General features: G+C 69.1%; 2 protein-coding genes and 1 long non-coding RNA gene across 6 annotated transcripts; 1 reads left to right on the top strand and 2 right to left on the bottom strand.

Moving 5' to 3' along the window:
• Positions 1-206: 206 nt before the first annotated feature.
• On the bottom strand, positions 207-2229 carry HYPK (huntingtin interacting protein K). The gene is made up of 4 exons (XM_075918385.1): positions 1952-2229; positions 1580-1635; positions 756-807; positions 207-482 (listed from the first exon to the last, which is right to left on the bottom strand). The coding sequence occupies exons 1-4, from the start codon at positions 2135-2137 to the stop codon at positions 387-389; spliced, it is 390 nt and encodes a 129-aa protein (XP_075774500.1). The 5' UTR covers positions 2138-2229; the 3' UTR covers positions 207-386.
• Positions 2230-2600: 371 nt separating this feature from the next.
• On the top strand, positions 2601-21195 carry SERINC4 (serine incorporator 4). Of its 4 annotated transcripts, XM_075918378.1 has the most exons (12): positions 2602-4754; positions 10648-10815; positions 11346-11524; positions 11603-11682; positions 12891-12984; positions 13105-13316; positions 14078-14173; positions 14259-14385; positions 14851-14923; positions 15308-15359; positions 17179-17353; positions 20161-21195. In XM_075918378.1, exons 1-12 carry the CDS (start codon positions 4728-4730, stop codon positions 20375-20377), a joined length of 1500 nt encoding a protein of 499 aa, XP_075774493.1. In that variant the 5' UTR covers positions 2602-4727; the 3' UTR covers positions 20378-21195. The 4 variants fall into 4 exon arrangements, 3 of the variants coding, with proteins under 3 accessions (XP_075774491.1, XP_075774492.1, XP_075774493.1); XM_075918376.1 differs by having other exon boundaries at positions 2601-4754; positions 12891-13316; positions 14259-14923; positions 17206-17353; XR_012900285.1 differs by lacking the exon at positions 20161-21195 and having other exon boundaries at positions 2601-4754; positions 12891-13316; positions 14078-14385; positions 17206-17294.
• Positions 6920-12269, bottom strand: LOC142825990 (uncharacterized). The gene is made up of 4 exons (XR_012900286.1): positions 12200-12269; positions 10285-11783; positions 10185-10228; positions 6920-9105 (listed from the first exon to the last, which is right to left on the bottom strand). It is a non-coding gene; the product is annotated as an uncharacterized LOC142825990 (long non-coding RNA).
• Positions 21196-21413: the final 218 nt, after the last annotated feature.

Here is a 21413-nt window from a genome sequence, read left to right as displayed (position 1 = left end):
AGGGGTGGGAAGAGATACCTCTGCTCTCCCTTTCTGAAAGCTCAGCCATTGTCTTCTGAAGGGGTTTGTCTCGTGACACAGTGCCCATAGCTCGCACACCAGTGCACCGTGGACTGACCCAAGCTTGCTACAACTGGTGGAGTTGTTGCATGCTCTTGCACGGAGCTCAGCGCCTGTTGAGCCTTGTTTTATACACTCTGCCCACAGAAGATTAGCGCGCTCTTTATTTCAATAAGTTAACACATAGCATTGACCAATCTGGCTGTCCCACCACTATCACGAAGGCTGTGCTCAGGACAGGGCTGGCAGCACAAAGACTTTGAAGTCCCAGCAAGAGTTTTCCTCGTTCTCTCCCCAAAGCACCAAGCAGTCCCGTAGGAATGTGCTTAGTTGGTGAGGGTGATCAGAGCCTCCACCACGTTCCCCATATGCTCCCGCAGACTGCGCTCTGCTGCTGCCCGCGAGATCTCCATCTCGTTCATCTGCAGGGAGGGAGCCAAGGGAAGAGATGCTGCACCACAGGCCTCGCTCAAGGCTTGCTGCTGCAGCATCACTGAAGCTGGCACCAAGCGTACACATTTGCTGTCTCTGCTGCACTGCAGTGCGCCAGGAACACAAGTGACTTTTTACAGCCCTTTGTCCTCCGGCTGCAGTGCACGTATTCTGAGCCCCCGAGACTGAGTAAATAACTTGACTGAGATCTGGGCTTGGCCTGCCCCAGCCTCGCTCTTGGCACCACTTCCTGCCATACTCACAATCAGCTCCAAATCTTCCTTCTTGATTGTAACCTTTGCCAGTTCTTTTTCCCTGTGACAAAAGGAATCAGAAGATAAAGTACCAATCTTACAGACTCCCCTTTGCAGAGCAGCTCAGTCACAACTGTCAAATACAACCAGAGCACTTGCAGTAGCTCTTTGCTGAGACAAAGCCACTGTTATTGAGACTGGCCATGGATAAGCAGAAAGTTTAACTAGAAAAACTACCCAGAGCCTTTAGAGGAAGATTCTGCATGTGCAGAACCAAGCCACATAGTACCGGACCAAATGGCTTAGGACAGGGGTGTGGGCTGCTGACCCATTACAAAAAGGATGTGGACACATTGGAGAGGGCAACCAAAATGATTAGGGAGCTGGATCACATGACCTATGAGGCGAGGCTGAGGGACTTGGGTCTGTTTAGTCTGCAGAAGCAAAGAGTGAGGGGGGATTGGATAGCAGCCTGCAACTTCCTGAAGGGAGGTTCCAAAGAGGATGGAGAGAGGCTGTTCTCAGTAGTGACGGATGGTAGAACAAGGAGCAATGGGCTCAAGTTGAGGTGGGAGAGGTCCAGGTTGGATATTAGGAAAAACTATTTCCCTAAGAGGGTGGTGAAGCACTGGAATGGGTTCCCTAGGGACATAGTGGAGTCTCCAACCCTAGAGGTGTTTAAGTCTCGGCTTGACAAAGCCCTGGCCGGGTTGATTTAGGTGGGATTGGTCCTGCCTAGAGCAGGGGGCTGGACTTGACCTTCTGAGGTCTCCTGCAGCTCTGTGGTTCTAGGATTCTCTAAGTTCTACAGGAGAGGTGCAGGGAGCGGTTACCTCTCTTGCCTTGCCTTCTGCTCTCGGGATCGGCGGTCTCCAATCACGGACATGGCCTGGGGGAGAAGAGGGAAAGGGGGGGGGAGCCACGGCTCAGGAAGGCACAGCCAGGCACAGCTGGACCCTTGATGGAGGAGCCCAGAACATCCCGCAGGGCCCCCGCCCGTGCCGGCCCCGCCCCTGTCCAAGCCCCGCCCCCCGCTCGGCCCCGCCCCTGTCCAAGCCCCGCCCCTTGTTCCGGCCTCGCCCCCTGTTCCGCCCCTGTCCAAGCCCCGCCCCTGTTCCGGCCCCGCCCCTGTCCAAGCCCCGCCCCCTGTTCCGGCCCCGCCCCTTGTCCAGGCCCCGCCCCCTGTCCCCGGCCCCGCCCCGCACCGTCTCCAGGTTGGAGCTCTGAATCTCCTTCTCCTCCGCGTAGTCGGTGACGCGCTCCAGGTCGGCCGCGCCGCTGTCGTGCTTCCGGGGCTTCTCGGCCGCGCGCCCCCCCGCGCCCTCCGCGCCGCCCCCGGCCCCGTTCGGCTCCGTCTCCAGCTCCAGCTCCACGTCGCCCTCCGCCGCCATCGCGCCCGGCCCCGCTTCCGCTTCCGGTCACGGGACCTGGCCGCGCGCGGCGCCGGAACCAGCGAGACGCGCCTGTGAGCCCAGAGCGTCCGGGAGGGGAATCGCCGGCCCCGCCCCCCGCCCCGCCCCCTTTTTGTAGGCCCGGCACAAACCCCGCGGGCAAGTGTCGTGAGCGCGGCGGCCCCTCCTCCCCCCGCCTCAGCCTCTTGGAGAGGGGGCGGGGCGGGGTCCTGGGAGGGGAGGCGGGGGGGGAGGGGGAAGGGCTCTGGGAGGGGAGGCGAGGGAGGGGGGGAGGCGGGTGCGGGGGGGGAGGGGGAAGGGCTCTGGGAGGGGAGGCGGGGGGGAGGGGGGGAGGGGGAAGGGCTCTGGGAGGGGAGGCGGGGGGGGAGGGGAGGCGAGGGAGGGGGGGAGGCGGGTGCGGGGGAGGGCTTCCCTCCCAGAGTGCTTGCTCTAGTGCAGTTCTGGCACTCCGAGTACCTCGGTGCATGGGCAGCGAGTTATATGGTGTCCAGGCTCCAGGACTATTCAGAGCCAGGGCTCAGTGCACACTGCTGAACAATAGGTCACAGCTAGTTATATAGGATGCTCAATAGGCAGATCAAAGTGGTGCCGGGGGGGGGGGGGATCCCAGACCCCCCCAGATAGATGCTAACAGTAAGGCAAGATAAGAACAGTAATAGAAAGTTATCTCGTGTTTCCAGTACAAGAAGTATTTAAACAAAGCAATAGAGATGTAGCCTGTTAGTCTGGACATCAGTTATCAGTGAAGTGGTGCTATGTCTGTCAGCTCCAAGAAGGGATCTCTGCGGGATGCGGTCCATCTGGGGATTAAAGCAGAGACATTAGCACCATTGAATGTGTCTTGTCCTGCCTCCCATCCTGGGGGATGGCTTTCCGTTGATGGGCTGGACTGGTGGGGAAGGGGAATAACCATGTACTGTGTTCATGTGCCATTCCCAGAGTCTGAATTTAGATTGGGCTCTTAACAGAATATCAGCCTGCCTCAGAAATGTTCACCCTACAGAGTCTTACCAGAGAGTCCCCTGGGCACAGCAGCCCGCCTGTGTTCTGAACGGTCAGTTCCCCCAATCCCCAAGTATTCAGGTAGTTCCCAATCCCAAGAGTCCCACCTCCTCTCCCAGGTCACTGTGCTCAGATCTCGCAGCAAAGGCAGCGCGGGTAGCCGGCCCTGCGCTCTGCTAGGGAAGGAGTTATGAACTATGAAATGAAACGTGCTGTTTACAGGCTCAGGTAGGCCACGCACACACCCAAGGGTGCAGTCTCTAATTCCAAGAGGTAACAGCTGTAGAATCTGTCCGCACTGGACTTCCTTTAGGGCCGGGGGGTCTCTGTTTCTGCTTCTTAGAGATGAGAACCCTCCTGTCTGCTGCGATTCTTTGCCCTTCCAGAGCTCGGGCTGGTGGGAGGGGCTTTCTTGCGCACAGCACCCTTGTGGCTGCCCCGCGCCGCCACCATGTAGCACCCAGCCACAGATTGCAGGCGGCAGCTGCAGAGTCGGCCCATGCACAGGCCCAGTCGGATCCCTAATGGCGGAGACCGGCCTAAGCCCCAGAGCAGCACATGCCCCGCCCCGCCCGAGTTCACTTGCACCAGGCCACTGAATATCCTGGCTGGCCACAGAGAGGCCCAGGCCACGCTGATTCCCTGTGGCCAGGAGTTCCTGGCTCGGGTGAAGTCTGCCCACCTCTCGGTGTCGTCGGGCCCCTTCCTTGCTGTGTTACGAGAGCCTCCCCCACTTTAGACTCTTATCGCCCTTCCTGTCGGCCTCCCCTCCCTAGAGCCCGCCCAGTCTCCTCGGCCTGTGTTCAGAGGGCAAGTTCCCCTCTCCTGCTAGCGCCTGTCTGCAATGGGGCAGCCGCACCGTGCCCAGAGCCCGGTGACTCCTGAGAGACGCTCCATAGTGTCCTTCCATGCCAAGCAGGTTCGCCCCTCTGACGCGGCCGGGACCCGAGCAGGCCTTGGCCGTGTGGGCCGGGCGCCGCAGGCACAGGGAGTGGGGAGTGGGGAGCGGGCACGGTGAAGACGACTCTTAGCAGCTGCTGGCCCTGGGCTCAGAGAGCCATCGGTCGAGTGCTAGGCGGGACCCGCCTCGCCAGCTGGTGGCTGGGCTGTGTCTGTCTCCTGGTCCCAGGGGCTCGGCCAGGCACAGACACGGCGGCCAGAGGAGGCTCTGCTCTCACTGCGGGCTCTGGAGGTGCTTCCGCCATCGCGCTGCCTGCCTGGCGTGTGCCCAGCTTCTCTCCAGGGATCGCTAATCCCTGCGTCTGCGGGGTAAGAGGGTTAAGGGGACTGATTTAGTGCCCAGTGTAATCACTCGATGAAAGACAAGAGTCGCCCGGAGATCATGCATGGGGGTGGGTCTAGTACCAAGATTCAGCCAATCAGAGCCCTCTGCCTAATTGGCTTCCACTTGAGATAGCTTTTCAGGAGCAGGGAGCTGTGGGGGCATCTCCAGGGAGGGGCTGGCAGAACCCTCAGGCCCCGGCATCCCCCGTCTGATGACCAGGAGGCTGGTGCAGCACATCCGGCATCGCCACGGGGGAGCCAGAGACGTCAGGCCTGCAGCGGGATGGTGGCCAGCTGCTGGAAGGCACAGGTGAGCCAGAGCGAGGCCTCTCGCGGGAGCCACTGCGATCGCCCTGTGGCAGCTCCAGGTCTCGTCCCTGAGCCCCGGATCGCCGCCGGGGCGCGGGGCAGCGGCTGCAACAGCCGGGAGCTGGCCTGGATGCCATGGGAGAGGCACCACTGAGCAGGGCAAAGCCTCCTGGTCTGCTCAAACCTCAGGTCTCCGTGCTGGCCCCAGGGCAGCCGAGTTTGTCCCATCCCAGGGCTGGCCCGGGCCCCCTGCTCCGCTCCCGAGCTGGCCTGGCTGTGGGGCTCAGGGCTACGGGGCAGTGTCTGCCGTGGGGATGCTCTCAGTAGCCAGGGTGGCAGGCTCCTGGTGCCTGCCGGACACTGGACCGGCCCCGGCTGCCCGTGGGAAGAGCCCCCCTCTGGTCACGACAGATTGGACACACTCGTTCCCCCTCCTGCTCTCTGATGCTCGGTGGCTCCCTCCACTGAAGTTCCCTGGCCTGCCAGCCGCACGTGTCTGGGTGGTTTCTCTGTCCGGCTCCTGGCCCCGCCTTGTCCCTCCGCCCAAGCGGGGCCCAGGCAAGGCCTAGCTAGGGACGTGTGCTGGACAGCCGTCCCCCCAGCCACTGCCTCTGCGGCTGCACCCCACAAGCACCGTCCTGCTTCCTCCCGCTGCAGGCGCGCCGGGGCAGGGGGGGCGTCCGTTCCCGCGGGGCTGTGCCTGCTTAAGCATGTCACTGGCAAGCCTCCCCTCCACGGAGCCAGATAACGTGGGGCTGGAGCAGGGGCTCCCCCAGCAATTCGTGGTGGGGGGGGCGCTCCAGCCACCTGCCGCCCTTTAATCAGTTAGCTGGTTAAACGTAACATGGAACCAGTTTGCTCACTAAAGCGGATTTTACGCCCTGCTTCCTGAGGGGACTGCTAACGTGTGCCAGGTTTCAGAAGCTTGTAACGGGGCGGGTGTGGCAGGGACAGCGCAGCGGGGAGGGCGTAGTGTGGCACCAGTGTGGTGGGGAGGGTGTGCAGGTGTGATGGGGAAGGTGTGGTACAGAGGGTATGGGTGTGGGTGCAGAGGGGAGGGCACCGGTGTCACGGAGTCGACACAGGTGTGGCGGGGAAGGGGCGGCTGTGGTGTGGGTGTGGCAGGGAGGGAGCAGGTATGGCAGGGAGGGTGCGAAGCAGGTGTGGCAGGGAGGGCACAGGTGTGGCAGGGAGGGTGTGGGTGTGGCAGGGAGGGCATGGGTGTGGCACAGGTTTGGCAGGGAGGGTGTGGGTGTGGCGGGGAGGGTGTGGGTAGTAAAACAAAAAAACCGCCATGTAGCACTTTATAGGCTGACAAGATGGTTTATTAGGTGATGAGCTTTCATGGGGCAGACCCACTTCCTCAGATCATATTCCCTACGAAATATGGGGAATTTTCATGGGTCTGCCCCACGAAAGCTCATCACCTAATAAACCATCTTGTCAGCCTATAAAGTGCTACATGGCGGTTTTTTTGTTTTACTACCCACACCCTCCCCGCCACACCCGCACCACACCCTCCCTGTTTTGCCAAGATCACTAACAGGGCTACCTCTCTAAAACCACTTAGCTGCTTCTAATCCACTAAGAAACCTGCTACCTGCGAATTCCTGCCCTAAGCAGCTGTTCTTACCCCCGTACCAGCGGCATGGTAGAGCTGCTCTTCCCTCTGGCCTGGGTCTACGGCTTGTCAGCGAGAGTCCTTTAGAGTCTTTCATTTTCAGGTTTCTTCCTGTGTCCCCTCTTCTGGTGGGCCAGGCAGTTCCCAAGGCCGGATGAAGATACAGACCTGACTGTTTTCCATTCCTTAAAAAGACTTCCTCTGGGGTGGGAACCCTTTGTTCAGTCTCTCCAGCGCCAGGGAGAAATGCCAGGTTGGGGATGGAGTCCAGTACCAGGTGCCTGGGCACGTTATTTCTAGGGCCAAGCACATTTGGGCTCACAGGACAAATAAAATGATTCCTGGCTGGTTGGCTTGAGTACCGAGCCATTAAGTTTCTAAAGAGTCATTGCTGCCCCGTTAGCACATTTCAGTTTCGAACCAGACGCCCCCTTCCTACTCCTACCGTCCCATACACGAGTGATACAGGCACAACAGCAGGATAGCTGGTCAGCTGACTGCCACCTGTAAAATTATGTCACATGACCTGGTCTGCATAAAGCATCTTTGAATTCTGCATATTCATATTTATAAGCCGATTTCCATAAAACGCGGGGCTCCTCCCCGACCTCTCTCTGGGGTGCCCCTCCCGGGGTGGTGCCGCCTGCTCCCTTCCTTGCCCCTCTGCCAAGGGAGCCACACTTGCACTCCGGCGCCGCATGGCCGGGCTGGGTAGCTGCCAGCCGTGTAGAATCATGCGGCGCCAGGAAGCGAACCCAGTCGCGCCACAGGCGACTCCTCACTGCTAGTTGCTGCCCACCCTGCCTTGTTCATCCGCCGCTGCGCTCAGCAGGGATTTCCTGTGGACCCCTCCAAACGGGGCCAGCATCAGCCTAGGACTGACCCCTAGGGTCTCCTACGCCTCCCTGCTGAGCCCGTTTGGAGACCCAGCCGCTGGCCTGCCCTGACCCCCGAGCACTCGACAGCGATGCTGCAAGAGCCAGTCGTGTGATCCGAATCCCGTGCAGCGTGCTCTTTGGGCAGTGCACCACCAGCACCCTTCTCATCCCTCGCGGGCCGGCCTTGTGCCCCGCAGCCATGCCCTTCCTCTCGAGTGACGGACCACTGCCGAGTTCTTCCTCCCCGTCTTCTGGTTCTTCCCTCTGCTAGTTTCTGTCTCGGCCCAGTTGCTGGAGCCAAACCCGAGCCCCGCGTAGCTAGGCCAGCGCTGGTTCAAATCTCACTCACCAGCCCTCACGAAGTTCTCTCCCCAGCCATACCCAGCGCGAGGAGACATTCGAAAGACTGAGGCTAGCCAGCTTGGGAGAGCGCGCTTGACAGAACTATCAAGTCATTAATTGTGGGGACGGAAAATAGGGAAATGTTGTTACTTCTTCCTGTAACACGAGCCAGGCGTTGCAATGACCACGTGAGGCAGCAGGTGTCGTCGTTGCCTCACAATGCACAGGGGAGCGGTGGAACTCCTTGCCAGGGGATGCTGTGTAGGTCCAAAGTATGGCTGGGCTCCCGAAAGAGTGAGAGAATGTCATGGAGGAAGGCCTCATGGTGGCCGTTAGCCAGGCAGGGCGGAGACGCCCCCATGCCCCATGGGCCAGATGGCAGGGGCGGGACCGCTTGGTCGCTGCCCTGTGCTCACCTCCTCCGGGCTGTGGTCGGAGGCAGGACATGGGCTGCCACAGCCAGGTCCAACCCAGCCGAGGTGCTGCCCGCTCCAGTCTCTCGCAGGCCCAGGCCAGAGCGGCTGTGGCTGAGTCCAGTTCTCAGCCCAGCCGCCTCTCACCTCCTCCTGCTCCACTGGCTCCTGCAGGTGCCCCCCGGGTTCCGACCCCAGTGCTAGGGGCTGCCCCATTCGTACCCGGGGAGGTGTGTGTTCAGGCCTCCTGCCTGGCCTCGGAGCAGCACGTCAGCCCTTCTGCACGTCACTCGCAGGAGTCTCCCTCCCAGCGCTGCCCAGTGCCCGGACGGCAGAGCCTGTGGCCACAAGCTGGCCAGTGAAGCTCCGGCAAAGACTGACAGGCAGCAGCACCCGCTGTGTGCCAGGCTCCGCTCCCGGCCACCTGGCGCGTGGGCTGCCCTTTGCTTCCTTGGGCTGCGGCACTGTGGGGCTCCAGGAAGCTGGGGGGCCCGGGGGCGGGGCCTGAGGCCCATGCCAGCAGCTGAGCAGCAAGTACCCAGGTGAGGCGTGGGGGGAGCCCAGCCCCTCCGCCTGTTCTGCAGTGGGGGGGCTATGGGGAGAGGGGCCACTGTTCTCGGCTACCGGCCTGGCCTTCCCCCAGGGAGGGTGGGGGCGGGGGCAGGGGCAGGACACGAGACCCTCCCCCATCTCCTGGGCTCTGCAATCCTGAGCCAATTAGCAGCCCTAATCCCCCTCCCCTCGCAGAGGGAGCCTGCAGGGCCTGGCCCTGGCAAGAGGGGGTCCCTGGACAGGTGTGATGGGGTTGGGATCGGCCCAGGGCAGCTCTAGTCCCTGTGAAGCCCCGGCCGGGGGCCAGGAGGGGCCTGGCTGTGGCCCTGCGCTGCCCCGGCCCGCCCCAGGAACATATGGTCAGGGCCGGCCAGCGCCTCCCAATCCCTCCTAATCCCACGGGAGCCGCTCGGCTCTGCCCCCGAGCACCGCCCAGGAGAGGCCCCGTGCCACCTCCCGGCCTCCGCTCCTGCAGCAGCCGCCATGGCCCCTGTGCACAGGTGAGCTTTCCCGGCCTGGCCCACACCACGCCAGCAGCCCCCAGGCCTCCCCCATCGGCTGCGGGGCCCAGCTCCCCTCCCGTGGCTCACCCCGGCCTCCCCCGTCGGCCGCGGGGCCCAGCTCCCCTCCCGTGGCTCACCCCTGGCCTCCCCCGTCGGCCGCGGGGCCCAGCTCCCCTCCCGTGGCTCACCCCGGCCTCCCCCGTCGGCCATGGGGCAGGGCCCAGCTCCCCTCCCGTGGCTCACCCCGGCCTCCCCCGTCGGCCGCGGGGCCCAGCTCCCCTCCCATGGCTCACCCCTGGCCTCCCCCGTCGGCCGCGGGGCCCAGCTCCCCTCCCGTGGCTCACCCCTGGCCTCCCCCGTCGGCCGCGGGGCCCAGCTCCCCTCCCGTGGCTCACCCCTGGCCTCCCCCGTCGGCCGCGGGGCCCAGCTCCCCTCCCGTGGCTCACCCCTGGCCTCCCCCGTCGGCTGCGGGGCCCAGCTCCCCTCCCGTGGCTCACCCCTGGCCTCCCCCGTCGGCCGTGGGGCAGGGCCCAGCTCCCCTCCCGTGGCTCACCCCTGGCCTCCCCCGTCGGCCGTGGGGCAGCCGTGGCTCACCCCGGCCTCCCCCGTCGGCCGCGGGGCCCAGCTCCCCTCCCGTGGCTCACCCCTGGCCTCCCCCGTCGGCCGCGGGGCCCAGCTCCCCTCCCGTGGCTCACCCCGGCCTCCCCCGTCGGCCGCGGGGCCCAGCTCCCCTCCCGTGGCTCACCCCGGCCTCCCCCGTCGGCTGCGGGGCCCAGCTCCCCTCCCGTGGCTCACCCCGGCCTCCCCCGTCGGCCGCGGGGCCCAGCTCCCCTCCCGTGGCTCACCCCTGGCCTCCCCCATCGGCCGCGGGGCCCAGCTCCCCTCCCGTGGCTCACCCCTGGCCTCCCCCGTCGGCCGCGGGGCCCAGCTCCCCTCCCGTGGCTCACCCCTGGCCTCCCCCGTCGGCCGTGGGGCAGGGCCCAGCTCCCCTCCCGTGGCTCACCCCTGGCCTCCCCCGTCGGCCGTGGGGCAGGGCCCAGCTCCCCTCCCGTGGCTCACCCCTGGCCTCCCCCGTCGGCCGTGGGGCAGGGCCCAGCTCCCCTCCCGTGGCTCACCCCTGGCCTCCCCCATCGGCCGCGGGGCCCAGCTCCCCTCCCGTGGCTCACCTCTGCCCTCCCCCGCCGGCCGTGGGGCAGGGCCCAGCTCCCCTCCCGTGGCTCACCCCTGGCCTCCCCCGTCGGCCGTGGGGCAGGGCCCAGCTCCCCTCCCGTGGCTCACCCCTGGCCTCCCCCGTCGGCCGTGGGGCAGGGCCCAGCTCCCCTCCCGTGGCTCACCCCGGCCTCCCCCGTTGGCCGCGGGGCTTAGCTCCCCTCCCGTGGCTCACCCCTGGCCTCCCCCGCCGGCCGTGGGGCCCAGCTCCCCTCCAAGGCAGGTGAGTCAGTCCGCACAGTGCTCCCCAGGCTCGGCAGCCCCTCGGCTCCCCCGCCCGGTGATCCCAGCCTGCCCTGCTCCTCACCCTGGACAGCCGGGTGCAGCCCCACGGGCACCTCAGGGTGAGTGCGATGCCTTGTCGTTCCTCCCCCAGATCCGCTGCTGCTGTGGTTCGGCCCCGTGTGGCTTCTGCTGCTCCTGCTGCCCCAGCATTAAGGTGTCCACAGGATCCCGCCTTCTCTACACGCTCTTCCACGTACTGGCCTCCACGGTGTGCTGCCTCATGCTGTCCCGCACTGTCTCCGAAGCCCTCCGGAAGAACGTGAGTGGCACCTGCCCGCGGGCCAGGGCCGTGGGCGCCAGGCGGAGCCGTGGGCGCTGCTGTCCAGCTCTGCTGCTCGTGGCGCTGCTCTGTCCTGCTCCCCCCGGGCCAGGCGGAGGGAGCCCGTGGCCGTGTGGCCGGGCGCTGCCCCAGGGTCCCTGGCCGGGCGGAGGGAGTCCGTGGCCGTGTGGCCGGGCGCTGCCCCAGGGTCCCTGGCCGGGCGGAGGGAGCCCGTGGCCGTGTGGCCGGGCGCTGCCCCAGGGTCCCTGGCCGGGCGGAGGGAGCCCGTGGCCGTGTGGCCGGGCGCTGCCCCAGGGTCCCTGGCCGGGCGGAGGGAGCCCGTGGCCGTGTGGCCGGGCGCTGCCCCAGGGTCCCTGGCCGGGCGGAGGGAGCCCGTGGCCGTGTGGCCGGGCGCTGCCCCAGGGTCCCTGGCCGGGCGGAGGGAGCCCGTGGCCGTGTGGCCGGGCGCTGCCCCAGGGTCCCCCGGGCTGTAGCCCCGGCTGAGCCGCCCTGTGCTTCCCCCTCTGCAGGTGCCTTTGTACGCCCTGCTCTGCGAGAGCCTGCCCCCAGGCATGGACTGCGAGGTCCTGGTGGGCTACTCGGCCGTCTACAGGGTCTGCTTCGGCACCGCCTGCTTCCACTTGGCCCAGGCCGTCTTCCTGCTCAACGTGACGTCCAGCAGCAGCTGCCGCGCCCGGCTGCACAACGGGTAGGAGCCCCGGCCCCGGGCAGGGACGTGGGGCAGGGACGTGGGGCAGGGCTCCCTGACGGCTCGTCTGTGTTGCAGGTTCTGGTTCCTGAAGCTGCTGACCCTGGTGGGGCTCTGTGCCGCAGCCTTCGTCATCCCCGACGAGCGCTTCCTGCCAGGTGCCAACCCCGCCCGGCCGGAGCCGCACAACGGCCGGAGAGCATCGGCCTTCAGTGCCTGCTGGAGCCAGGGCCCGGCCCCCCCCCAAGCCAGCCGGGACCTTCCAGCCAGGGCCCGACCCCCCCCCAAGCCAGCCAGGACCTTCCAGCCAGGGCCCGCCCCCCCCTCCAAGCCAGCCAGGACCTTCCAGCCAGGGCCCGCCCCCCCCTCCCCCCAGCCAGGACCTTCCAGCCAGGGCCCGCCCCCCCCTCCAAGCCAGCCAGGACCTTCCAGCCAGGGCCCGCCCCCCCCTCCCCCCAGCCAGGACCTTCCAGCCAGGGCCCGCCCCCCCCTCCCCCCCAGCCAGGACCTTCCAGCCAGGGCCCGCCCCCCCCTCCAAGCCAGCCAGGACCTTCCAGCCAGGGCCCGCCCCCCCCTCCCCCCAGCCAGGACCTTCCAGCCAGGGCCCGCCCCCCCCTCCCCCCAGCCAGGACCTTCCAGCCAGGGCCCGGCCCCCCCCTCCAAGCCAGCCAGGACCTTCCAGCCAGGGCCCGGCCCCCCCCCCAAGCCAGCCGGGACCTTCCAGCCAGGACCCGGCCCCCTCCCCTCCCCCAAGCCAGCCAGGACCTTCCAGCCAGGGCCCGCCCCCCCCTCCAAGCCAGCCGAGACCTTCCAGCCAGGGCCCGGCCCCCCCCCTCCAAGCCAGCCAGGACCTTCCAGCCAGGACCCGGCCCCCTCCCCTCCCCCAAGCCAGCCAGGACCTTCCAGCCAGGGCCCGGCCCCCCCCCCAAGCCAGCCAGGACCTTCCAGCCAGGACCCGGCCCCCTCCCCTCCCCCAAGCCAGCCAGGACCTTCCAGCCAGGGCCCGCCCCCCCCCCCAAGCCAGCCAGGGCCCCTCGGCTGCCCCCCCCGAGGCCTGGGCCCCTCGGCTGCCCCCCCCCGAGGCCTGGGCCCCTCGGCTGCCCCCCCCCGAGGCCTGGGCTCCTCGGCTGCCCCCCCCGAGGCCTGGGCCCCTCGGCTGCCCCCCCCCGAGGCCTGGGCCCCTCGGCTGCCCCCCCCCGAGGCCTGGGCCCCTCGGCTGCCCCCCCCCGAGGCCTGGGCCCCTCGGCTGCCCCCCCCCGAGGCCTGGGCCCCTCGGCGCCCAGCGGGTGAGGGGAGCATAGCTGGGCTGGCTGGGCCGCTGCTGGTCCGAGCCTGCTCCTCCTCTCACTGCTTCTCCTCCCGACAGCCTGGCACTACGTGGGCGTCTGCGGGGGCTTCGCCTTCATCCTCCTGCAGCTGGTGCTGATCACGGCCTTCGCCCACAGCTGGAACAAGAACTGGTGCGTGCGCGGCCCGGGGCCGGGGCCGGGGGCTTCTCTAGCTCCCCTGCAGCTGGGCCCTCTCTGGGCGTCTGCGCCCAGCGTCCCGCACGCTGCTCAGCTCGGCTCCCTCCCCTGCAGGCTGCTGGGCGCCTCCCAGGACAAGCGCTGGTACCTGGCCGTGCTGCTGGCCACGCTGGGCTTCTACGCCATCGCCTCCACGGCCTTCTGCTTCCTGTACAAGTACTACACCCACCCGGGCGGCTGCCTGCTCAACAAAGCCCTGCTGGTCCTGCACCTGGGCCTGTGCGGGCTGCTGTCGGCCCTGTCCCTCGCGCCCTGCGTGCGGCTCGGTGGGTACCCTGCCCAGCGCGTCCCTGCCCCCCGCCTCCCTGGGGCAGCCGCCCGGCACGTCCCTGCCCCCCGCCTCCCTGGGGCAGCCGCCCGGCGCGTCCCTGCCCCCCGCCTCCCTGGGGCAGCCGCCCGGCGCGTCCCTGCCCCCCGCCTCCCTGGGGCAGCCGCCCGGCGCGTCCCTGCCCCCCGCCTCCCTGGGGCAGCCGCCCGGCGCGTCCCTGCCCCCCGCCTCCCTGGGGCAGCCGCCCGGCGCGTCCCTGCCCCCCGACTCCCTGGGGCAGCCGCCCGGCGCATCCCTACCTCCCCCCCGTCTCCCGTCCGCCCTCTCCCTCGCGCCCTGCGTGCGGCTCGGTGGGTGCCCCGCACGGGACCCCCATGCTCCTGCTCAGGACCCTGCCCTAAGCCCTTTCTGGGCTTTGCACTGCCCCCCACGGGGCAGAAGCTCGCTCCAGGGGCAGAAGCACAATAGTCGCCCGTGGCTCTGGATACCGTGTGCGAGCGACACTGCGCGTGCAAGTGACACTACATGTGTGACATTGCGTGCGTGTGAGAATGACACTGTGTGAGAGCGACACTGTGCGTGTGACATTTCATACGTGTAAGACCAAGACTGCACACGTGCGAGTGACATTGCACGCGTGTCTATGAGTGCCACTGCATGCGTGTGCGACACTGCCATGTGTGTGCTGGGGGTGGGGCAGGCCAGCCTGGAGGGTAGCTGGCCTGCAGGAAAGTGACTTCCTCTCCCGTCTGCGTGCAGAGCAGCCCCGCTCCGGCCTGCTGCAGGCCTCCATCATCAGCTGCTACGTCATGTACCTCACCTTCTCCGCCCTGGCCAGCCGCCCGCCCGAGAGAGGTCAGTGGGGCCGGTGCCCGCCCGGCGCGCAGCGGGAGCCAGCCGGGAGCCGGCGCCCACCCCTCACGCTTTGCTCTGCCCCCAGTGCTGCACAAGGGGCAGAACCTCACCGTCTGCTTCCCCGGCGTGCGGCAGGACGAGCTGCAGACGGAGGACACCACGGTCGCCGTGCTAGGAGCCACCATCATGTACGCCTGCGTGCTACTGGCGTGGTGCGTACGCCCTGCGGCCGGGCCACCCCGTGTCCTGGGCACCGCCTCCGGCCCTGCTCCACTGCCCCTTTCCTCAAGCCCCCATTGCACCCCCTCTCCCGAGCTGGGCGGCCCCCTCGCCCACACCCAGCAGCCAGCTCTGCTCTGCCGCCCTCCCCAGCCCGCTGCGCGCCGCCTCGCTGCGGCGGGGCCTGGACCCTCCTCTTCCCCTCGTGAGCGAAGCAGGGAGGGGCTGCGGCCCAGGCTGCCCTGGCCATGCTGGGGAGAGGCACCCAGCCACGCCGGGTTTGGGCTGGCACTGGCCTCGGGCTGCCCCAGCGGGTCTGGGGGCCGTGGCAGGTCCCTGGGCCAGTCCCTGAGCACCTGGGCGGTGCTACAGCAGCAGCTCGCAGAGAACCAGGGCGGGAGGGCGCGAGGTGGGGCCGGGCAGGGAGCGGCCGAGTTACAGACCCTGCCTCTCTGCAGCAACGAGGCCTCCTACCTTGCGGAGATGTTCGGACCCCTGTGGATGATCAAAGTCTACAGCTTTGAGTTCAAAGTGAGTCGGATCCTGCCTGCCCCCGGGGCTGGTCCCCACCCCCTCTGCCCCTCACCCCCACCTCAGGCACCGTCTCCCCCGGGAGTGGGGGTCGTCCGAGGCGCGCAGGAATCGCCCACGTTGTCCCGGGGATGGCACAAGGCTTACACCCGGCCGGAGCGATTCCCAGCCCAGCCACAACTGGGCCACCTGTGACGGCGCCAGTGCGCTGTGGATGGGGCGTGGTTGGGCTGGCAACCCCAGACAGTCCTCTAAGCCCTGGGCACCGGCCTGGCACCCGGCAGCCGCTTGTGCCGAGACGGCCGCGTGGCGCAGGGGCTGCCCTGGGGAGGGCTGTGAGCGGGGGCAGCCGGTGATCACTGGGTGCCTTCTGCTTCCCTACAGAGCCCCTCGTGCTGCTTCTGCTGCCCCGACCAGACAGGGGAAGAGCTGGAAGGTGAGTGCCTGGGCTAGGGAGGCGGGACAGGCCAGGAGAAGGGCGTGGCCTGGGGCCAGGGAGGCGGGACAGGCCAGGAGAAGGGCGTGGCCGGCCAGGAGAAGGGCGTGGCCTGGGGCTAGGGAGGCGGGACAGGCCAGGAGAAGGGCGTGGCCTGGGGCTAAGGAGGCGGGACAGGCCAGGAGAAGGGCGTGGCCGGCCAGGAGAAGGGCGTGGCCTGGGGCTAGGGAGGCGGGACAGGCCAGGAGAAGGGGCGTGGCCTGGGCTAGGGAGGCAGGACAGGCCAGGAGAAGGGGCATGGCCTGGGGCTAGGGAGGCGGGACAGGCCAGGAGAAGGGCGTGGCCAGGAGAAGGGCGTGGCCTGGGATAGGGAGGCGGGACAGGCCAGGAGAAGGGGCATGGCCTGGGGCTAGGGAGGCAGGACAGGCCAGGAGAAGGGCGTGGCCTGGGATAGGGAGGCGGGACAGGCGGGACAGGCCAGGAGAAGGGGCGTGGCCTGGGGCTAGGGAGGCGGGACAGGCCAGGAGAAGGGCGTGGCCTGGGATAGGGAGGCGGGACAGGCCAGGAGAAGGGCGTGGCCTGGGGTGGGCCTGAGCCCTGAGGAAGCATGGCTGTTGGCAGGCGGACCCATGGGATGTGGCCCTGGGGTGCAAGCTGGGGGCGCTCCCCTCGAAGGGGGCAGTCTCAGGGCTGAACGCGGATCCTGCATGGCAAGCCTGCTGCCCAAGGGCCTGTGCGCCATGATGCAGCAGTGCACTCTGCTACCGACGAGCACAGCGGGGAAGCCCCTGCCCGGGGAGACCTGTGGGCCCCACAGACCCAGCACCAGATCCCTGAGAAGTGGGGCCCAGTAGAACAGGAGCCTCCAATCTCCCTACACTCTGGGCCCCCTTATCCGTCCTCTGTTCCAAGGGTGCCAGGTTCCTCCATTGCCAAGTGTGTGGAGGTGCCGGTCCCTGGAGGAGTGAGGCTCGAACCCTTGACCTCTGGGTCTGAAGCAGGCCTGACATCTTCTGGGGCTGGTGACTGCAGCTTGTCACTGGGAGCAAGTGGTGGGGCCAGAGATAAGCGGGCGCTCTCATTGGTCACATAGCAGGCGGGTGACTGGGGGCGGGGCCGGAGCTAAGCGGGCGCTCTCATTGGACACAGAGTGGGCGGGTGACTGGGGGCGGGGCCGGAGCTAAGCGGGCGCTCTCATTGGACACAGAGCGGGCGGGTGACTGGGGGCCGGGCCGGAGCTAAGCGGGCGCTCTCATTGGACGCAGAGCGGGCGGATGACTGGGGGCGGGGCCGGAGCTAAGCGGGCGCTCTCATTGGACGCAGAGCGGGCGGATGACTGGGGGCGGGGCCGGAGCTAAGCGGGCGCTCTCATTGGACACAGAGCGGGCGGATGACTGGGGGCGGGGCCGGAGCTAAGCGGGCGCTCTCATTGGACACAGAGCGGGCGGGTGACTGGGGGCAGGGCCGGAGCTAAGCGGGCGCTCTCATTGGACGCAGAGCGGGCGGATGACTGGGGGCGGGGCCGGAGCTAAGCGGGCGCTCTCATTGGACGCAGAGCGGGCGGATGACTGGGGGCGGGGCCGGAGCTAAGCGGGAGCTCTCATTGGACACAGAGCGGGCGGATGACTGGGGGCGGGGCCGGAGCTAAGCGGGCGCTCTCATTGGACGCAGAGCGGGTGGGTGACTGGGGGCAGGGCCGGAGCTAAGCGGAGCGCTCTCATTGGACGCAGAGCGGGTGGGTGACTGGGGGCAGGGCCGGAGCTAAGCGGGCGCTCTCATTGGACACAGAGCGGGTGGGTGACTGGGGGCGGGGCCGGAGCTAAGCGGGCGCTCTCATTGGACGCAGAGCGGGTGTTGGAGCAGGAGGGGCCGGCCGGGGGGCAGCGGATTGTCCAGAATGAGCAGGTGCACGTCGTCTACAGCTACTCCACGTTCCACTTCGTCTTCTTCCTCGCCTCGCTCTACGTCATGATGACCCTCACCAACTGGTTCAGGTGCGGCCTGGCCCAGCCCCCGGCTGCGGGCTCAGCGTGCTGCTGGAGGCGCCCTCCGGCCTGCCGGGCGGTGCTGCTGGAGGCGCCCTCGGGCCTGCCGGGCGGTGCTGCTGGAGGCGCCCTCGGGCCTGCCGGGCGGTGCTGCTGGAGGCGCCCTCGGGCCTGCCGGGCGGTGCTGCTGGAGGCGCCATCGGGCCTGCCGGGCGGTGCTGCTGGAGGCGCCCTCGGGCCTGCCGGGCGGTGCTGCTGGAGGCGCCCTCCGGCCTGCCGGGCGGTGCTGCTGGAGGCGCCATCGGGCCTGCCGGGCGGTGCTGCTGGAGGCGCCATCGGGCCTGCCGGGCGGTGCTGCTGGAGGCGCCATCGGGCCTGCCGGGCGGTGCTGCTGGAGGCGCCCTCGGGCCTGCCGGGCGGTGCTGCTGGAGGCGCCATCGGGCCTGCCGGGCGGTGCTGCTGGAGGCGCCCTCGGGCCTGCCGGGCGGTGCTGCTGGAGGCGCCCTCGGGCCTGCCGGGCGGTGCTGCTGGAGGCGCCCTCGGGCCTGCCGGGCGGTGCTGCTGGAGGCGCCATCGGGCCTGCCGGGCGGTGCTGCTGGAGGCGCCCTCGGGCCTGCCGGGCGGTGCTGCTGGAGGCGCCATCGGGCCTGCCGGGCGGTGCTGCTGGAGGCGCCCTCGGGCCTGCCGGGCGGTGCTGCTGGAGGCGCCATCGGGCCTGCCGGGCGGTGCTGCTGGAGGCGCCCTCGGGCCTGCCGGGCGGTGCTGCTGGAGGCGCCCTCCGGCCTGCCGGGCGGTGCTGCTGGAGGCGCCATCGGGCCTGCCGGGCGGTGCTGCTGGAGGCGCCCTCGGGCCTGCCGGGCGGTGCTGCTGGAGGCGCCCTCCGGCCTGCCGGGCGGTGCTGCTGGAGGCGCCCTCCGGCCTGCCGGGCGGTGCTGCTGGAGGCGCCCTCCGGCCTGCCGGGCGGTGCTGCTGGAGGCGCCCTCCGGCCTGCCGGGCGGTGCTGCTGGAGGCGCCCTCCGGCCTGCCGGGCGGTGCTGCTGGAGGCGCCCTCCGGCCTGCCGGGCGGTGCTGCTGGAGGCGCCCTCGGGCCTGCCGGGCGGTGCTGCTGGAGGCGCCCTCCGGCCTGCCGGGCGGTGCTGCTGGAGGCGCCCTCGGGCCTGCCGGGCGGTGCTGCTGGAGGCGCCATCGGGCCTGCCGGGCGGTGCTGCTGGAGGCGCCATCGGGCCTGCCGGGCGGTGCTGCTGGAGGCGCCCTCGGGCCTGCCGGGCGGTGCTGCTGGAGGCGCCCTCGGGCCTGCCGGGCGGTGCTGCTGGAGGCGCCATCGGGCCTGCCGGGCGGTGCTGCTGGAGGCGCCATCGGGCCTGCCGGGCGGTGCTGCTGGAGGCGCCATCGGGCCTGCCGGGCGGTGCTGCTGGAGGCGCCCTCGGGCCTGCCGGGCGGTGCTGCTGGAGGCGCCTTCCGGCCTGCCGGGCGGTGCTGCTGGAGGCGCCCTCCGGCCTGCCGGGCGGTGCTGCTGGAGGCGCCATCGGGCCTGCCGGGCGGTGCTGCTGGAGGCGCCATCGGGCCTGCCGGGCGGTGCTGCTGGAGGCGCCCTCGGGCCTGCCGGGCGGTGCTGCTGGAGGCGCCCTCGGGCCTGCCGGGCGGTGCTGCTGGAGGCGCCATCGGGCCTGCCGGGCGGTGCTGCTGGAGGCGCCCTCGGGCCTGCCGGGCGGTGCTGCTGGAGGCGCCCTCGGGCCTGCCGGGCGGTGCTGCTGGAGGCGCCATCGGGCCTGCCGGGCGGTGCTGCTGGAGGCGCCATCGGGCCTGCCAGGCGGTGCTGCTGGAGGCGCCATCGGGCCTGCCGGGCGGTGCTGCTGGCAGTCAGCTGCTGCCCGGGCGGGCCGGGGGGGGGGGGGGGACGGACGGACTCCATAGGCTCCTCTTGAGTGCCCCAGCTGCATGTCCCTGGCCCTGGCGTAGCACGGTGTCCCTCCCGTGGGGGTTCTGGCTGGGGGCTGTGCTGGCTCAGGACCCGGTTGAGCGGCCCAGTGATCCAGGCTTGGCTCTTGGAGCAGGACGCAACCCAGCCCTGCACCGCACATGCCACAGGGCGCGGCCACGCCGGGCCACGCACACAGAGCCCATGGGGGCTTCCCACGCTCGGCTCCCACCGAGCGGGTCCGCTTTGCACTCATGGAACCACGGGCCTGTCGCAATGCGGGGCCCTCGCACGGCGTCGCGTCCAGCCCCCGGCAGGGCCAAGCACCAGCTCGACCATCCGCGCAGGCGTCCGCCCAACCGGCTCGTGTCGCCACAACCCCCCGGGCAACGTGTCCAGCGTTTACCCCCCCGACAGGCAGGCCGTTTTCCTGGTGTCCAACCCAACGCTCCCCCCCCCCCCCCGCTGCGGTTTCAGCCCCTTGCATAGAACTAAGTCGCGTGTTGCCCCTCTGCCCTGTGTAGCTCACGCCACCTGCGTCCATGCACCGGCGGGGCCGTCTCCGTGCTGCCCTCAGGCGTTCGGCTGCCCCTCGCTGCGGTGTCTGCGCCCCGCTCCACTCAGCACCGCTTGGCTGGTCCAGCAGCCTGCTCCTGCCAGGTGCGCAGCCTGACGCCAGGCCTCTGCTCCGAGGGCTCGTGTCTTCACCCCAGCGCAGGTTAACACAGGCCCACGGGTCCCAGCGTCCCGCCTGCTTGGGGGCCCCTTGCAGGAGAGTCCCCTGCCAGGCTGCCCCGTGGTGCTGGCAGGTTGGGGCTGCGTGCCCTGGCGAGGTGGGCAGGCCCAGCGTCCCCGTGCCAGGCTTGTGCGCTCAGCGCTGCGTCTCTCCCTCCCCCAGCTACGAGGACGCGGAGCTGGAAACGACCTTCACGCACGGCAGCTGGGCCACGTTCTGGGTGAAGGTGGCCTCCTGCTGGGCCTGCCTCCTGCTGTATCTCTGGCTGCTGCTGTGTCCCCTGTGCCGCTGCACCTGGCGGCAGCGCCGGAAAAGCAGCCCGCCCCCACGCATCCTGCGCCGCCGGCGCCCGCTGCAGCGCATCAGCGTCTCCACGTAGCCCCCGGCCGGGCTCCAGGCTGGCACCACGTACTGAGGAGCCCCCAGGCCGAGCTGCGGACTCCAGCAAGCACAGCCCCACCAGCCCTGCCCCACCCCCCACGGCCCGCGGAGCGGCGAGCTGCCAAAAAGCCAGACAGGAGCTCGGATCAGGCCTGAGCCGGCCCTGGGCAGGACGCTGTCCCAGCGGCCACCTCGGCCAGAGAGCTGGGCCCCAGGGACCACACCAGCCAGGGGCTCCGCCGGCCTCTCCTACGGGCAGAGCGAGGCCCAGAGCACCGGCCAGTGGCCCTGCCCCTCACGCCCCCGCCCGCTGCCCCCCACACACACCTGCCCATAGCCCCACCTGTTCCTGCCCTCAGCCCAGCCCCACTGCTATCCCCCCCTCACGCCCCCGCCCTCAGCCCAGCCCCACTGCTATCCCCCCTCACGCCCCTGCCCTCAGCCCAGCCCTACAGCTGCTCCCCCTCCCCCCCAACGGGGAGCCAAAGCTCGGTGCATCCAGACTGCTGTCCCTCCACCCAGCCAGGCTGCGCCCTCCAGCCTGTGGCGTGCTCAGAGCTGGTCTGGGGGCCGGCTTGCCGGGGGCTGTGCCTGTGCCCTGCCCAGAGCAGTGCTGGCCAGGCGGCCTCCTTAGGAGCAGGGTGGCAAGGTCCCGGCGGGCGGCTCGGACGCCGCGAAGCCAGAACTCGCTGTCAGCCTTGGTTCCCGGGCAGGAGCCCTGAGTCCCAGGCCGCCCACACGGGAGGGGGGACGCTGTGCTGGTGCACAGTGATAAGCTGTACGACCCTTGTGAAATACACGTGAGCACCCAGCCAACCTGTGTGAGGGGGCGGCCGGCCAGCGCTGGCTGGTGGGGGAAAGGCTCCAGGATGCCGGTGCGAGCAGCATCTGCACAAGGAGCCACTTGCGCAGCCTCGCCCCATCTCCCGCCTGCCTGCGCCTGGCGGCTCCGGGTCCAAGCATGGCCTGAACACCGCAGCCCAGGCCTGGCCCAGGAGGGGCAGTCTTGGGTGACCATGGCAGCTGCCCGATGT

The sequence above is a fragment of the Pelodiscus sinensis genome, unplaced genomic scaffold (assembly GCF_049634645.1).
Source record: "Pelodiscus sinensis isolate JC-2024 unplaced genomic scaffold, ASM4963464v1 ctg127, whole genome shotgun sequence".
Classification (NCBI taxonomy): Eukaryota; Metazoa; Chordata; order Testudines; family Trionychidae; genus Pelodiscus; species Pelodiscus sinensis.
Note: the sequence above shows the minus strand (reverse complement) of the source record. Positions and strands in the feature narration are given on the sequence as shown.

Bases quoted from the DNA above. Each gene is read 5' to 3' on its own strand.
- HYPK (XM_075918385.1), bottom strand. From the start codon at position 2,137: ATGGCGGCGGAGGGCGACGTGGAGCTGGAGCTGGAGACGGAGCCGAAC. The intron at 1,636-1,951 runs GTGCGGGGCGGG...CTTCTCCCCCAG, and splicing joins AGAGCTCCAACCTGGAGACG to GCCATGTCCGTGATTGGAGA. The intron at 808-1,579 runs GTAACCGCTCCC...CTTTTGTCACAG, and splicing joins CAGAAGGCAAGGCAAGAGAG to GGAAAAAGAACTGGCAAAGG.
- SERINC4 (XM_075918376.1), top strand. From the start codon at position 4,728: ATGGTGGCCAGCTGCTGGAAGGCACAG. The intron at 4,755-10,647 runs GTGAGCCAGAGC...TTCCTCCCCCAG, and splicing joins CCAGCTGCTGGAAGGCACAG to ATCCGCTGCTGCTGTGGTTC. The intron at 11,525-11,602 runs GTAGGAGCCCCG...TCTGTGTTGCAG, and splicing joins CGCGCCCGGCTGCACAACGG to GTTCTGGTTCCTGAAGCTGC.